Raw genomic sequence first — 18,550 nt, 5'->3', positions numbered from 1 at the left:
AGTAAAGTTACATTTTTGTGCTGAAACGGCGAATACCAAGTTCATTTTAGGTCATTTTTTAAATAGTTTTATTATAAAAATATTATATTTTACAAATTTTACATTTTAAATATGTCTTCTTTGTGGTTTATACAAAAATAAGCACCTCAACTGTTTCATTTACCTACGATAATTTTATAAAAAATAAATTTCTTTCTTTTTATCAAAAAATACAAAAATAAACTATAAATCAATAAATTTTCGCTTAAATTCTCAAAATTAGATTAGATTCAAACATTTTGCCAACTTGCGTATTTCTTACATATTAATATATAAGTTATCTTAACTTTAGGTACTTCTTAATTCTTCGTCGTCTTACTGTCTTACGTTTTTTATGGTTGTTTGCTTAAGTTACTTAGCTCGTAGTCTCTGGTTACTTCGGAATTAAATTTTACTAGTGTTCTGTATGCGTTGGCATCGAAGTAACCATGATTGGCATGTGGGGGTACTAAGGTAATGCTTATTTCTTGAACAAGAACGGGTGAGAGTGGTAATCTGATGGCAACGGGGCTGCGTGCGCTGGACTGGCAAAGTCCTTCCACATAGAAAGATCAACAGCTGGCAAAGCATCGCATGGAACAACATTGTTGCTAGAATAATAAAAAATAACAATTAGTTTTGTTCAATGTAAAAACATGGTAAAATTAGGATTTACCTGTGGGAAATTCTTTCGAAACCTTTAGGTTGCATAGCCTTGACGTGGTGAGAGTTATCGCACAACAGACGAGAAATACTAGCTTTCCTAAGTTCAGCCAATTGTCCTAAAAAATAATTTTATAGAAAAAGCGAAAAGCGAAAATTTAAATTTAATGTTTACCTGGAGTGAAACCGTTAACATGCTCGCTGTGTTCATACCAGAAGCGATCACCAGCACGTGTTCTAAAGAATTGCTCTGTAAGGATGCAGAGGAAAGTGGGACCAGCCAGGGTTCCAGGTACGTGCGCTTCCAATGATCCACCAACAGTTAGATCCACATCATCGGGTGATCCATACAATTGACTCAGTTTAGCTACATTCTATAAGAAAAAATATTATTAATAAACTATACTAGAGAACAATATTAATATTCTTACATCCTTGGAGATGACATCAGAGAAATCATCGAATGTGTGGGCCTTTGGCAATCCGCAGAATTGACGCATATCGTTGTACGAAGCCAGACCATGATCACGATTACGTTGTACATCAAGAGCTTTAAGATCTGTACCGAATGGGGCATTTCCTCTGAATAAGAATTGTGTGATCTGTTTACAAATAACAAAAACATATAAAAATGTTTTCTACACAATGGAGTCTGGAAAATATATACCTCACTGTCGTGGAATTGATCATTGTCCATTTCCGGTTGCGTAGATAACCCACGAGACAAGTCATCAAAGTTATTTCCTTGTTCAAGGACGCTTGGGCGCAACAACCAGTCGCTAAGGCGCAGATTGCCATAAGAATGACGATGTTCAGTAACAAGACTAAAATAAAAATCAGAAGTTAATCAAATTCATTCTAAACCATTCTTCTGAACACTCACTCAAGACGTCCAGCGATAGCAGAATGGAAATATCTGAAAGCGGCAGTAGAATGCTCATTGATAATGGTAGGATCAACAGTTTCTTGGTAATCATCAACTTGTCCTTTAGTATCGTATAAGATTCTGTTCTTCAAAGAGTTTTCCAAACCAATGAAAATCGGGAGCCATTCATAGTATGAGATATGCTGATGTTCAGCAATGGCTATACGACGGGCTTCTTGGAAGATAGTCTCATCATTCCAATGAGGATTGAGCGTAGAAAGAGCATCAGCAATACGGTTATGTTCACGTAGGAGAACGATTTGTAGAAGAGTTAGTTGAGGGTTTTGGTTGACGCGACTATCACCAGCCATGTAGCAAGCCTCTTGAGCTGATTGAATAGCACATCCGGAGGTGTTGGTGGCACGTGGTGGCCATTGTTTTCCATTACGGACATCCACACGCATACGTCCTCCACGTTGTTCGCGAAGTTGACGAGCCATGTCATTATTGTTACCGTAAACGATGGAAAGATCCAAGAAATGGTTTACTGCAGTCAACTATAGAAGGAAAAATTGAATTAATTTGTGTTAAGAGGTGGTTCGACATAAATATTACCTGTTCAGCTGGAGTGTAAGGAGAAACACATCTTCTATCCTGAGTAGTGATGGTACGCACGAAATTGATACATTTAGTATTTGTTTGAGAATGGGCAGGGTCATCATTGGGAACCAACAGTGGGAAACAATGATCTGGTGAGTTGGCGAGTTCAAGGAGTTGTCCATCATCGGTACAACAACGTGTTTGATGAGGTTCTAAACAACAACAAAAAACAATAAAATAACCCCTTACCCTTTATTATAAATATAAAATGCCACTTACGAGCTTGGGTACTGCCAGCAATCATACTCATATCATGAGTAATAATCTGACCATACTGCATAGCAGCAAGCGTCCATTTTGGATCTTCCAATGGGACATCCGGGTACATCACTAAACTAACAACTCTAGCTGGAGGCAAAGGTTTACCACTCTTAGATTCGGTTGGTGTGCTAATACCATCAGCATATTGAGCAGGTAGTAAACGAACATAGGGAGTGTTTGGGGTACCAAGAACTGGGTTTTTTAAGATTGTTGCAAGAACCATCATAGGAACGATAACGTGTTTTGGGGCAGGAAGCTGGTGGGGTACCACAACCTAAAGTGATTGGGTCCACAGTAGTGGTTTGTACAGGGGGAGCAGCAGTGGGTCCAAAGAAACTAAAAACAAAATTTTCGATATTAAAATCTTTATATTTCCACAAAAAAAAAACTATTTACTTACCTGTCAAAGTTAGGTTGTCCCAAAAATTGTTCCTCACTACTTTCAGCACTCAGAGAATTATATCCAACATCATAAGGATGATTAAACAGAGATGATCTGGTTTTGTCATCATGGTTTAAAAAGACAAAACTTGTTGATTGTGGGTCTGGGCTTGCGGTAACAATCACCACGGCACATTGAAGTGCCACCAACGCATACAGCCACATCGTAAATTCCTTTAGAATTCAATCTGCAATAAAATAAATCATAAATTTTAATCAAATTATCCAAACGATTAAAATGAAAGTATTACAAGTTTAATAACAATTCATTTCACTTCATACAGTTTATTCTTGTATACAGCTCAACGTGATTCCACCCAGAATAATAAGCAGTAATTAATTGCGAAAGGCATTGATTAGCAATGAAACACAGCAATTTTTATCCAAGTATTATGCACAGGCCTTCACATTGCTGATAACTGTGCAAGAACCACATTCGTTTTGCTATTTTAATGAGCTCATTATGCCTATAAACTTGCAACGCCTATAATAACTTGAAAATCATTTTAATTATTGCAACATTTGCGCATTTCTAGATTTTACAGTTTCTTTTATAGCGCTTTGTCTAAAAACATACTTTAGTATTATGAAAAGGACAAAAACAATAATAAAAAGCATGCTTTGTTATACATTTGTATTTGTTTGAAATGTAAGTTTACACGCACAATCGATGCCAATCAATTTACAAACGCATGTGAATCCGTCCGCTTGTTCGTTCGCTGTTAATTACCTAATTAAATACGCGCGCGTATTTTTTCTACACGTTCTCATTGCGTCTAATGTTCGGCAAACACGCTAGCCAACGTAACCGGTGTGTCGTGGGTTGCGAGTTGAAAAGTGTGCGATGAAACGATGAAAGATGAGAATTGAAAAACGTCACACACAGAAGCCACACATACTTTATAATTACTTAATTATTACTTAAGCGTCAAGCGCACGTCTGCACGTCTCGTTAGATGTGTTTTAATTGTAATTGAGTTGGCACACCAGGACGTGCAATTTAAGTTTACTCACTGCTGTTTGTATATTAAGTATATTTTTTATAATTATTATTATAAAAACTCTCTCACTACTCCTGCTTCTGCTCTTCTATATGAGAATATAAGTGTAGTTTGCTGTTTTCATGCTTGATTAGTTTTATTTCTTTATTTATAAACATTTCATTTGTATGACGACTTAATTAGCGATTTCCTCTGGTTTTCTTGCGTTATTATTATTTTATTTTAATAATTTTGCATGCTGTAAGTGTTGCCTGTCATTAATATAGTTGTTAAGTACTTTTTTCCGCGCTTTACAACTTTACAAAGTTGTGGTTTTATTTTTTTATATTCCGTGTTGATTCGTTGCGATTTGTTAAGTTGTGTTTTGAAAAGAAAAACAGTTTCCTTGGAAATTGTGATTTTGTATAGATTTGATGCGGTTTATTCGACATTTCAAGATTATTCGATTTTCCACTTGTTGTGTACATTATATTTTTTGCTCACCTGATTGTTATAACAATCATAATGTTAATAATAATGATTGAAGTATGAAAATGTGGCAAATATTGCACAGTTTACACTTTATTTGAACCACTTTATGAATAATTTAATAATAACCTTACTTTCGACGATCAAGGTTATGGAATGACCGCGCACATTTCTTACTTCTGACTTCTTTTTAGGTCCTCTCCCTTTTTTAAACTGCAGCTGTGTGAAGTTCTGAAAACTCAAACCCCTCGCAGTAAGCGTGACTCATCCGTTGGAATTCTACTAATGTGAGTACTTATACATTTTGGAGGTTATAAACTTGCATTTATTTTATAACCTTTAAATATATTTTCTGCTCGTAAAATAAGACATAAACCAAGATCCCACGTGTTATAATCTCATAAAAAAGAAATAACTTTATTTCCACTCCAATAATTTACTCATTCGAAGAAAAATAACCGGCAAAAACTAATTCTCCGCCTGTCAAGTGACTTTCAAGCCGACTGATTCAATTATTCGCGGTTTCGCCGCGATTTGCATTCGCTTTCCGAGGCATTGAATTCTTGAGACCTTGCAATAAGTAGCAATGCGAATATAACCACCGTCGTCGGTATATCTATCGACAAATGGTCGGTACTCAGCACAAATCAACAATAAACCATATTGAACAATATCCGGCCGGCGCAATTGTTCACTCTTTACATAAATTCATGTTCAATCACGTTCGAGGCGTTTAGCTTCGATTTGTTTACGTCCGTTGTTAAGTTAATGATCGTATTTTACTCACAATCATTAACTTTGTGCGCGGGCACAAGCAGACACAGCTTGCAAACAATTGCAATCGCAGAGATAATAAAAAACAAAACAACGCTAAAAGTGAATTTATGTTTTATGGAGTGTTGGAAATCCGTAGGCGTTGTAATGATAATGTATATTTTACTTCAACATTTGAAAGATTCCAGTTTATTATACTTACGAGTGCGCTTATTTTGCTTTTCTTTAAATGTTGATATAATCGCTCTGCATCGCTGATAACTAGCTGTATCAGGTGAAAGCACGAGTTATGAATATGCAAAAGTGAATTAATCTTGAATTAGTGCCTGTTTAACTTTTCGATCGGCAATAAAATTGAAATCGACAAGAATAAGACGAAAAGGAAAGGAAGAAATTGGTTTGTTGGAAATGTTTCCTCATTATCAATCAAGCGCGGTTTTGTAGTCATTTAGAACAAGAATTCGTAACGAAATTGATATTTACAGGCCTATTAGACGGAAGGAAATTTACTATATAATTTTAAAATCAATTTGCTTCTTATTTTTGAGAGTTATTAGCTGAATAATACGTTGCTATAGCAACTGCAACAAAAAAATCAACCATTATCGCATTTGACACTTGAAAATAATAAATTTAACAAGCGGAAGTGAGTTAATGTTAAATTTATTATCCAGATTTGTTCTAGTTTATTTATTTGCACGAATATCACGACGACGAAGGCGATAAACGTCAATATCGCGATTATTCCGCTATTGTATAACGAAATAAAAAGCGTTACATAGTTTTCATTCTATTTTCCAGTTTCCTGTTTCTTAAGAATGTGCATTATGTAAGAATGCGAAGAAATTCAAATCGATTATAATAGACACAAAGTGCATAAACAAGCAATGTCAACGGCAAATTTAATTTGTTGTAAAATGTCAAAGTTGAGCATCGACTGAGACACATTCAGGTTTATTCACCTTACATTTCACCTTTAAGACGTTTTTTATTTATGTTTTTTATATGACTCAACATGAATGAAATTACAAATCAATGAATGAAGTTTTTTTCGAGTTTAAGTTTATCGTGAGAAACATTCAAGTTCAATGTCAAAAAAATAAATAAAATATTCAAATGAGGTAACTTGTTTAATGTCAGGTATTATTAAATATAATAATAATTTTATCTGCTGCGTTTATCTTTATTAAATATTTCTAAATGTTTAAAGTTTAATTTGTAAGATAATGAGATGAAAGTGTAAACTTTGTTAAATTTATCAAGATGCATCTGGAGCTTCTTTGCTTTACTAATTAATTGTTAACATTTGTCGAGTTAGCAATTTGTAGTTAACAAATTTTCATTTAGATTTCTCAACTTTCATTTAACTTTTCGAAAATATAATTAAAAGAATAACCATTTATGACGAAATGTGTTTCACTTGAACATCTCATGATTAACAGAAAACATAAAATTTTAAATTAGAAACAATATTGCAAATAAATTTTAACTATTAATTATTTCTCATTATGAACCAAGAAAATAAACCGTTCACCTAACTATTTCCGTTCACCTTTCATATGCATTTGTATAACACGTAAACGATTAACATGACATCATGACAAATATATTATTCCAGATAAACATCTACGATTAATTGAATATTTATCTATCAGGCATAAAGTGAATCAATTGTATTCCACTTTCCTATTCTTATGGTTAATATCCTCGTAAATATCTTGAATGTCAATATTTATATACATTAGATAATAAATTATTTAATTAATTAAATTACAAGACAGTAGAGCGAAGAAATAGAGTTACACTTGAATTAATCGAGTGAATGTCTTACAAAAATCAAAACATGAATAATTTTCAGATTAAATTTAATTTAATCACCATACGAAGAACAGAAACGTAATTGTTTTTTACTCGCTGTTACTTTTCATGCGAGTATATTCCAAAGATTCTAGAATACTTTAAGACTTTGGTCAGTTGTATAGGAACAAGTAAACTAATTACAATAAAAAAACTAGCACGACATGTGCTCCAAGTAAGTTATTACTAATTAAAATATTTGCTTTTGTTAAATGGAACACTTCCTGAATGTATAATTTAATTGTTGTGTTGCGAATAGTTAAAAACAGATTTAAATTGTATCTGGACATAGCTGTTATTGCATTAATCTTTTAATTGAAGCATTAAAGTGAACTATTAAAACTTACTTAGCATATTTCAATCATTAAACGACAATAAATCATTAAATAATTACTTTTAATTTCAGCTTATGTTTAAATGGTTATTAAAGAAAGTTGAAATGTCCAAAACTTGTCAATCTTAGAGAGTTTAAAATAGATTCAGTGAAATTATGTAAATATTCGAAATTTGTTCAAACTGGATCATGTAGCAATTAATTTACATTCCTGGATTATAGATAAGAAAGCGACAAATTTTAAATTTTAATTTTAAAACTTACACGATTTAATACTTCCGATATTCTGCAAAATTTATACAATGTATAAGTGTATTCAATTAGCTACATCCTAATACTAATACAACAAATACGCTGTTTTGTGCGTTAATATTATTCCAAAGAAAGTTTTTGTAGCAAATGATTTGTTTCCTCGATTTAATTTTCTGCTTATGCGTGAAAATAATGAAACTAAGTGCGCTGCGCACCGCAAGAATGCGGCTCATGTTGTTCTATATTATCCGTTCCTCTTGCCGTGTTCTTGCTTTGTTGTCGGCTGTTTGTTGTTTATTATATCTTGTCACGCATTACGTAAGGCATACACCTCGCCTTGCTGATACCGCCATTAACGCTTGCATGCTGGAAAGTCTGTTGTTTGATGTTTAGAAGAAAGCCTTGGCAGAATTTTTGACGGTGTAATTTACGTCAAACAAAATACGAGTACGAATAACATTGAATTGAAAAGAGTAAAAATGATACACATATTAATGAGTTACATCCTTCATAGCACTTGAAGAAAAATAATACACATTTTGTGTTGTTAGCCATCACTCACTTCCGTTTTTTTATGAAATGGGTTTTGATTTCGGTTTAGTTTTCGATACAAAGATATAATTTGTATGTGTTTAGATCATGTTAATTTGCTTTCTTTTTTTAAAGATTTTTCATTCACGTCCTGTCATGTAATAAATACACACTTGTACAACACTTTCAAAATTTGTTCCTGAGTGTAATTTTAGTAATTTCCTGAATTTTAAAAATTAGTTAAGGTTTCGAATGTGATTTAAAATTGGTAAGCGACGATAATATAAATTATTCATGGTATTTTGTTTATAATTATCATCAAAATAACTATTTGTTTAAATTTTAGTATTCAAATCTTTTAACACCATAATTCATCAAAGAATAAACACATAATAATTGTTGAAATGACTTAAGTCATTAAAAACTTAATCTTTAATTTTGTAACAAAATTTCATTTCAACTGTTTATTTCGCTTTAATTAATGATTTATTCTATGTGATAAATACTTATAAAGACGTTTAAAGTGAAAATATTAATATATAAGTTACTAGCGACCCGCTCCGGCTTCGCACGGTTGCAATACTGATACTAAATACACTACAGAAAAACTGTGAACCTTGTAGTATAAAATATATAGCCCATGTAATTAAAATCGATCCAGTAGTTTTGATTTATTCATTACTGTCCGTGGCCCGCACGCGTTAAATTTGGAGTAAAACAATCCCCCTTTCCCTATACCATGAAGATTTCCTGCTATCTTTGGAATATCTAAATTCATACACTACATTTTTCCTAATTTACTTTTTTTTACATTTTATAGTATGTGCCACAGTAAAAAATATCTAAATTCTTACCATTTAGAAACAAAAGATAATCAACAATCATAAAAAACAAAAGATACCTATTCTATTCAGTTCTTTTTTTTTACTGAAATACCTCTAATTTATATTTTAAAACTACTATCATACAATTATTTATCGTAACTTAGTTATAATTACTGATACGTTGTCGCGCTGAAAAGCTCGTTTTTATTACCTAAGTATTACTATTTTCCTCGCTGGAGAGCTCCGATATAATAAACGTGCCCGATCGCTGCGAAAGTCAAAGTGCTATAGAGAAAACCGCGGCCGGCCGGTACCGCCAAAAACGCTACGTCCGCAATTTTAAAAATCCGTTGCGTAGTTTCAAAAATTTAAGCATACAAAGGGACAGACAGAGAAAGCGACTTTCCTTCTCCAAACAAAAACATCAACCGATCAACTTCAACCCACACGTACACCCATGCACACGTCTATGCTTAGGGGAAGCTACGAAGCATCGCACAAAGAGTAGACGGCGACAATAGAAAGCTTTGTTGAGTAAAGTTAAGTAAACACTTACTGTACGCTATACCCTCACAATATCGCCAAAACGATATTTTTACTAAACCATTGCAAGTCAATGCAAGTATTTGTCAAGCCTGATGTGGATAGCTATTTCGACCATTAGAGGTCTCATCAGCACACCTACTGGCTTGACAAATACTGCATTGACCTGCCATGGCTTATATACAACTGGCTTATTATTCAAGACGCAGAAGTATTGTCAGCTCCACCTAACGGTGGAGACTGAAGTTAGCTCAAGCAAGCATAAGATTGAAATACAATGGTAGGTAGTACGAGAGGGTGAGTATAAGCTGAGTAAAGTTAAGTAAACACTTACTGTACGCTATACCCTCACAATATCGCCAAAACGATATTTTTACTAAACCATTGTCAAGCCAGTAGGTGTGCTGATGAGACCTCTAATGGTCGAAATAGCTATCCACATCAGGCTTGACAAATACTTGCATTGACTTGCAATGGTTTAGTAAAAATATCGTTTTGGCGATATTGTGAGGGTATAGCGTACAGTAAGTGTTTACTTAACTTTACTCAGCTTATACTCACCCTCTCGTACTACCTACCATTGTATTTCAGAAAGCTTTGTATTTACATCATATTAGAAACCTCAAAAATAACAGTACTTCTCCACTATTTAATGGATGTTATTATACATACAAACCTTCCTCTTGAATTACTCTATCTATTAAAAAACCGCATCAAAATCCGTTGCGTAGTTTCAAAGATTTAAGCTCACAAAGGGACCGGAAAAAGCGACTTTACTTTATACTATGTAGTGATTTATAAACGCTTAGTGCACTTAGTTTAATGATAAATTTACAAATTAGGTTGGAATATTCAGTTTCTTATCTATAACATTATTTTTGCGGTGGCAACATCCATAAATGTGGAATTTTGCAGATTTTGGTATTTCCTACCTTTCTCTTCCTTTTCGTGTTTTCGTGACTGTTAACTTAATGTGCACTTTTCTGCATTTACTTACGTGAAAGGAATTTTTACTACTAATTTTAATAAATTTACAAAATCAAAAACGGAAAAAATACATATTTAATGCCAAGACAAACGCCAAAGATGTAAATATCTGTATAATCAATCAACGTGTGATACAAAATGAAAAACACATTAGTTTTGCATTGAGTAATCTAACACTGACACCTACACTTCAGTCGTACACTCGTTACCGTTCATTACACCGCTCATTGCATACATTCATTACTTGTGCATTAACCTAGTAAACAATTTATGATCAAACTCAAAATGCACAAATTCCTAATACATATTACATTTAAATTCCAATACATAACCTCAAAACCCTCAAAAAGTATAAAAATTTCTCAATTTATGAATTAATAACCTAAATAACTTAGATTTACTCATAACTAGATTTAATTAGTAGGCAAAAGATAACGTTAATGAATATATCTGTGACTCACAAAAAAAAGTTTATATAAGACACAATCACATACATGTGATTTGTTCGCGTGAATAATCAAATCAGAGAAAAGAAAAAGTATTCTCGACCCACACGGTAACGAAACCAACACTTAAATCAGATTATTTGATCGTGAGTTGATTAGAATGTTGTCATAATAGTCATCGTTAAGTCGCCTGCGTTGCGCGCTCCGGATGCATTTTTAGGTTAGGTTAGTAGCATCTAAGCAAAGTGTTCGACTTTGAACACAGATGTAACACAGATTTAGTGCGGCGCGACCAGAAGTCGACCAGAAGTTAATCGCTTTTACTTTCAATTTGCTCCACTTTTGGCATATTCACTCAGCTTGGGCTCAACTCACCTCGACATATGTGTGTCTATTGGTTTCTAGGTATGTACTTAGGAAGTGTATTTCTATACTACACACCGGTGCGATCGCCAAACGTCAAAATTTAAGAGGTTTTCAAACTTCCATTTAAACGTGTGTTACATGTGTGTCTTACACATTTAAATTGCTGATTGCAAAATCAATTTGTTACCTTACCAGGATTGTTTGCTCAAATCACTTCAGAGTTAAATCGGTTTGCTAATTTATGTTTCTTATTGAATTTAACTACCGGATAAACATAACTTTATGACTTTAATCGGATGAGGAATAAAAATAGTTATAAATCGATAAAATAAGTTTATCGGATAAATTTATAGCTCAATAATAACTATCACGTTATACCTATATATTCAATTATCTGAAATTATTGCTATTTTTCCAGAAGCCTGAAGGCAATTAAACTTTATTTGCTGGAATTTGAATGCGGCAGGCGGTGTTCTTTTCACTTTTCAAACTTTGAACGAGTATAATCTCACATTTGACGTGTTTAGGAAGCAGTGCAGTGCAAAAGTTTAAAATTCGAGACACGTCGTCTGGAAAATCGTTCGGAGGCACAGAAATCAGAACAAGCACTAACTTTAGTTGATACTATACTTAAGTAAATGTAATTGCTATAAATTACGCTCCAAATAAAGTTGCACTAATAAATTTTTAAGACTTTTAAGATACTATCAACCAATCGTTTAAAAATTGTGTTAGTGGTTAATTTATGTCAGTTCCTCATAAGCTACGAGTGTTTTTATGCGTGTGAGTGTCCAAATTGAATAATATATGATCCAAATCCATTTTTTGTCGTTGAAATTAATCGTTATTGATACAAAAAATAACAACACTTCGAGTCGATTCGTGTTTGGCAATAGATAATTGCTGTTTGTTAATAATTCAGAATATTAACGGCTTATTTTACTAGAACTTAAGTGTCCGCAGATTTCTTTCATCATACTGCAAACGGCTTATTGAAATTCCTCCTAATGTCCGATTGACATGATTTAAATCAATTTTTATTTCGGTTGTAAGCAAGCGCAGCAAGTGAACATGTGGAATAGTCGTGGACTTAGATATTTGCTAATTGGATGTGAACTGCATCCAAACACGCGAATAAATCGATGTAATTCGATGCTATTTATTCGAGCGTCGATTATAATAAAGGTTCAGATGTAAAATTTTGAAATTTTATAGTTGTCGCATAGAATTACGCCATAGAATATATGATATTTGTCATAAAATAAATTTTTTGGCAAATTTATAAGTAAAATTCAGAAAATGTGTAATTTTTCTGTTAGTACTTGACAAATTTTGCTAATTGCATTTCACTTATACATGTTAAAGGATATTTTACTTTTGCGCATTATTTTGAGTAGGAACATAACCTTATATGGCATGTAAGTAATAATAAAACATGCAAGAGGGTGCTGGATGGGACGGTTTTGAATTTAGTGAGTAAATCTCTTTAATTCGTTGTTATTTGTTCCAACATACAGTAAATTAAAGTTTAGGAGGTACCTAAATAATTAATATTTTCTATTTATCTCATCAAATATCTCCAAAAATATAAATTATTTGACCAAAAAGTTAACTTTTTCATCAAATTTTACACAAAATTTGCAATTTTTCTCTGACAACTTTACAACTTTAATGTTAATATTTCTACTTGATATTTTAATTTTTAGATTTTCTATCGCAAACATAACCTATTATAGGATATAACTAACTGTAAAACACAAAAGAGGCGACCCAAGCGCATACTACAATATTAATTGATTGTTTTCGTATTAATATCATCGATAATAATTATTCAAACCTTATTAAGACCGTTTGATATTTACGATCGCGATCAACACGCAATTTAATTACACACTATTAGCAGGTGATCGTATCTACTCGAGCACAAACGCGTAATTAAATACAATTGTTTCATTGTCGTTCGTTTGATATGTTTGCATGTATCATAACATTCTATAACCGACACAACACGAACTAGTTTGTGAAAAATGAAATCGCAAGCATAAAAATCAATTTATTACCTTTCATTATTACATCATTATCTGTATATGATCCGAATTTATTTTAAAGGCGAGAACAAATGGAACGCGCCAAATAATTTTTTCAACCGCAGAAAAATCGAATCAATTAATTTTACATGTGTTCAAACATCACTATCACTGCACCATTAACTCTTTTAAGCGTGTTTTTGATTTATCGATTAATTTACTTTCTAACTCACTCATGCTCTGCATTATGATATCATGATTTTGCTGATTGAGCGTGAATATCACAAGTTATTAATCATAAAATCTAAACTAACATAATCATTATACAAAAAAATCAATATTAAACAGTGAAATTGATTGCTTTGCCATTTTTGCTCATTCATAACTTTAGTTCATACACAGTTGTAAATTTTATTTCATTTTTTGCTTTTAATGAATAGTTAATATAGCGATTTTTGATTCCTCGTTCTATTTACGTCGGATTTGCATGGATGAGGGTTTTATAACATGTATAATGTTGCTCGTAAATTGTGTGCATGTTTTGTTTTGCTTTCGTTTTCATTTGTTCTCGCCTCGTTCTCGTTTCTGATTCATTGTGATTAGTTTTGCGCTGCATGCGTTAGCCAACGCAAACGCATGCTGTGATTAAGATTTGTTTTCGATTAGGTGAGCTTATTGTGTTTATTGCTTTATTAATTATTATATTATTACATTTTTTGGGAAAGTGTTATATTTACATGCATAATATATGCATATTGAGTAATTCAAATAAAATTTTACCAAACAAAACAAAAAATAGCTAAAAATAAATTAAAAAGTATAAATTATATTTAATAATATATAAATAACTATTTTTAACGTAATAATTGAATAATTGAAATGAAATATATTTTAAAAGTTGCATTTTTAATTAATGTGGTGCATTCCTCAGTAAGATAAACTTAGAAATCTATTGGAATTTAAATTTTAAATTCTAAATTACGATCAACATCTGTTAATTTGTTCCTTGTGCTGATATTCCAATGATACGGAAATCTACATTTATTACTCGGATTATACAAATACATTAGTATAGAAATCGCGGAAATGTCTCGAAGTGCAAAACGAAAATTAACCTAGAGCTAAATTGCAATAAATAAAACAGAAACATTATACATCTATTAAATGCTTGATTATTCCGATCTCTGCGCATAATTTCACAATATTTATTTGCATTATTTGCAATATCACATTTTCATTAAAATATTATTTTACAGTTATTTCCAATACGCAAATTTAAATATTAACAACTTAAAATAATATTGTCTAAAAATTCAACTCTCAACGACCTTAGCAAGTATATTTAAGTAAAATACGCCTGCCCAGGTCACTTTTAACTACTTAAGTCTAGTCTACTTAGATTTTATGACTTTGCAACAATTCCACTTACTCAGCATGTCGCAATACAAGCAAAATCAATCCAAACAAAGCACGCTAATTGTAAATTCACGAAAAAGCAATAATAATTTAGCAATACTTGTATTCGTAGATAATATTCCACAATGAAACTGAGTCTGATTCGTACTCCCAATTAATTATAATTCCTAACAATTTCGTAACTTATTCACATCTTTACATTACACATTTTACAACTCTACACTTCAACGCGTTATATTTTCAATGTTAGATGATCAAACGATTACGAAGCCTTGTAAATTATGGGCGTATGAATGAATATTGCTACATTTATGTGTAGCGTTGCAAAAATTTCCACGCAAATATTGTAAATACACAAATCGAATGATTCAATATTACTTTAAGTTGTGCTTTCATGATCTGCAATTCCATGCGTTCAAGGTGTTCTAAAGCACGCTTTGTATTAAAATATTGCTGGAGGTGCTCGCATAGACAAATCACAAATCAAACAGAAGGATCAAAAAGTCACAACGTAGCTAAGTGAAGCAGAAATGCAGAAAAAAGAGTTTGTGCAAACAGTGCTCCCGGAATATCGTGATTACTCTATTATCCCATTTCATGTTGTTTTAAATAAAGCAATCAGTTATTACTGGTTAGTTTAGAATATATAACATTTTCATATTGCATCACTGTACATATTACAGTTTAAAAATTTGTTGGTTATGAAACAATCGTGATGAGAATAAATTGAAAACCTGAAAATTTAAAAATAAAGGCAACCAATACATCAGTAATTTGGTAACATTTACTTCCGTTAGATGGCATGTCGATAACATGACATCACGATATGAATTTGAGGATATTTGCCTCGTTTTACTTTTATAAATAAATAAATCAAGTCGGATATGAACTAATTAAAATAAAACACAGTATATGAATAACTTTGCAACTATGCAAGATGCAAACGAGACGTTAATTAGTCGCGTACGGTCGCGTTCTTGCAGAATATTTCACGCGTTTCACCTCATGCAACGTTGTTGGAACAACGTTTTGGCGAACGCGCACACTGCGCTCTAATTTAGCAATCGATATTTATAACTTTATTCATAGATAAATGTGTCAAGTATTTAATTCACTTTGAGCACTTTTCGTTCTGTTTCAATATTACTTATCACTGCCATAATCCTAAACTCACAATTGCATTAAACTTGCAACACTTTTGTTTATGAGTTTATTAGGTAAACAATTGAATGAAAAGATGAATGACAACAATTTAAGATGGAATGACACTCATTTCCCACGTTAATTTATTAATATTAATATTAATGAAGTGAATTATTAAACTTAACCTCACTTCAAATGTCGGTAATACAGGTAACTGTAATGTACTTCTATATAATAGTAATAGTATGCATTGCTCAATGTGTTTTACTTAATTTTTTTATTTAGATTTATTTATTGTATTTGTAAATGACTCTTAATTAGTTTACGCAATGGATAAAAGTAATTATGACACACATCATAGTCATAGTAATCTAGTTTACTTCCACGACGCGAAATACTCGTATTCAAATCAAGATCTCGTTAATGATTGTCCAAGTTTGGGCAAGTTTTATGACCGTTACTTTCCAATTTCTCAAGTGATTTGTTTGCAATGATTCGATTTGCCGATTAAAATTAATTAAGTTCAATTAGTACGGAGGCATTCCAATCACGATCGATTTCAATTGGATTCAATTCGCGAATAAAAATGATTGCGAATGTGTTGTAAAACAAATTTGTTAGATAATTCCGTTTGCCTTTCATACATTTTACATACACGCTTGTATAATTGGTTGTCTAGTTGTGTTGTGTCAAAAACTTTCAAGTTTTATGTTCGGCTTGTTATAGATATGCTAATTGATGATTTGTTGTGTGTTTTTATTGCCGGTTAAGTTGGTTCAAATGTGATTATGTCAACCGGTCAGATTTTACGAGTGTTACGGGCTTTTCCTGCCGCTTGGTCATCGTCATGTTGCAATAGTGGGATTTTTGTCTGATTCGACACAGACCTCGACACATTGTCGTCATTGAAGACGTAAAGAAAATAATCCTTAACAAAAGCAATACGTAACCATTGAGTTTGTTGAGGCTACATTGAAAATATATTTGGAAATGTGTGATTGGGATTTGTTCGAGTAACGCAATAAATTTAACGAGTGTGTAACAACGATGTGAATCGCAATACAGTAATACACATAATACACAATTCGACATAACTAAATCGACATGAGATCAAAAGTTCCGTTCACTTTTTTTCTTCGTTATTTATTGCTCAAGTTGGCTGTTTTTGTTACATTTTGCGTGCAACGGAAAACAAAAGATTTATAAAAACAAATAAAAAACTATTTTAACACAAAGAATAAATTGTAATTCAGGAAATAATTAACGCGGATAAAAACTTAATAAGTAGATAAAGTGTAAAAATATATCAAAAAACTAAAAATTAACATAAATAACGAGGTACAAAATTAAATCATTTATTTTTAACAAGTGTAAATGGAGTTACACGAAACGAAAGTGAGTAAATCATGTTAAATCGTTAAAATTTTGCAACAAGGACACGCGGCGTGCTCACTAAACCAAAATCAACAAGATTCGTGCGTTTTTTAAGTTAGAATCGTTGTAAAAAGTAGAGAAATGTTCGAATTATGCAAATCGCTTTCACTAGCCTCCAAGACGACAACCCAACATGCAACTGGGTAACAAACATGTTAATTTCATTGTGAAACAATGAAAGCTTTAATTTTTTAGTGTTTAAACCGTTTTATCAGTTGTTTTTATTTTTTTTTAATAAAAATAAACAAGAATTTTATTATTTCCTTCGTGATTTAATAAAGAATCAATGAATATTACAGAATAGTAACTTTTGTAATATATGTATTATATTATAATCCGTTTGTGTAGTATTTTCCCTTTCGTTTGCCATTGTTTGCCACCAAACATAATAATAAATAAAATCAAACGCTCCACATGAAGTACACGTAATACACCAACGTATCGCAACGCGACGAGAAAAACGTGCATAACACTATCGCTATCGTTTCATTAACTTTGTTAACTCTTCCAGCTCCTTTAACACGCAGATATTTATTGTTATTTAGCGGCATTTAAGCGCGGCGAAACTTTTGTGAACTTTAAAACGGCGCAAGTTAACAACGTTCGGTGTATTTTTTGTGTGTTGGGTTGCCGCAACCTTCGGATGATTCCCTTTCGACTGCATCATTTACGTGCGCGTGCGCGTCCGGGAGACAGTCAGCGAGTTATTGAAATGTTCGGATGTGTTCCGATCACGACCGATTACTGCACACACAGTGCGATTGCTCGTTTGTACTGAATTTATGTTAGGTATCGACTGGTTTAATGGGAAAACGAACCCGAATTGATATTTAGATGGCTATTCGAATGATTACGCCATGGCTCTCTACGTGAGTTTCTGAATTAGGTTTGAAAGATGCCTGGGAAGCGACATTTGAGCTTTCGCGTTCACTTTCCATGAATTTTACGAATTCTGCAATCTTAAATTGCGTAAATCTCATGAAAAATGCACATACCAACTAAACTAATACTATTAGACATAAATTTAATTAAATAATTTACTTACCAAAATTAAGCTCCAAATTATTGATAAAAATACCACAATATTTTATTAAACAAAATAAAATAAAACTTGTTTTTATTTTTAATGAATATCAAACAAAACAACTTTTAATTGGGTGTAATTGAAATGATTGTACGAAGGTTAAGTTTGAGTTGATTTGTTGCTAGAGTTGTTTGACGAACTGAAGGCTCGTTGCG

At 32.3% G+C, this 18,550-nt stretch overlaps 2 protein-coding genes across 2 annotated transcripts in view; one reads left to right on the top strand and one right to left on the bottom strand.

The window, feature by feature from the left end:
* Window positions 1–116: 116 nt before the first annotated feature.
* On the bottom strand, window positions 117–18,538 carry LOC135801465 (peroxidase-like). Its single transcript, XM_065314971.1, is given in 11 exon segments — window positions 117–629; window positions 695–800; window positions 857–1,055; window positions 1,113–1,283; window positions 1,349–1,505; window positions 1,565–2,103; window positions 2,162–2,358; window positions 2,426–2,657; window positions 2,659–2,803; window positions 2,868–3,096; window positions 18,357–18,538. Coding segments are annotated over 10 exon segments (2,082 nt in total). The 5' UTR covers window positions 3,074–3,096; window positions 18,357–18,538; the 3' UTR covers window positions 117–499.
* mre11 (double strand break repair nuclease mre11) overlaps window positions 4,572–18,550 on the top strand; it is a 28,133-nt gene continuing 14,154 nt past the window's right edge. Inside the window, exon 1 of the mRNA XM_065314979.1 lies at window positions 4,572–4,664. The gene's annotated coding sequence lies outside the window, so the exon portion shown is untranslated. The remainder of the gene's footprint in view (window positions 4,665–18,550) is intronic.

This window comes from Atheta coriaria, unplaced genomic scaffold, assembly GCF_025399875.1.
Source record: "Atheta coriaria isolate IRGN ID8LTWV9N9 unplaced genomic scaffold, Caltech_Dcor_3.1 hic_scaffold_10_pilon, whole genome shotgun sequence".
Taxonomy (NCBI): domain Eukaryota; kingdom Metazoa; phylum Arthropoda; class Insecta; order Coleoptera; family Staphylinidae; genus Dalotia; species Dalotia coriaria.
The sequence above is the reverse complement of the archived record's forward strand: the minus strand, read 5'-3'. Positions and strand labels throughout refer to the sequence as shown.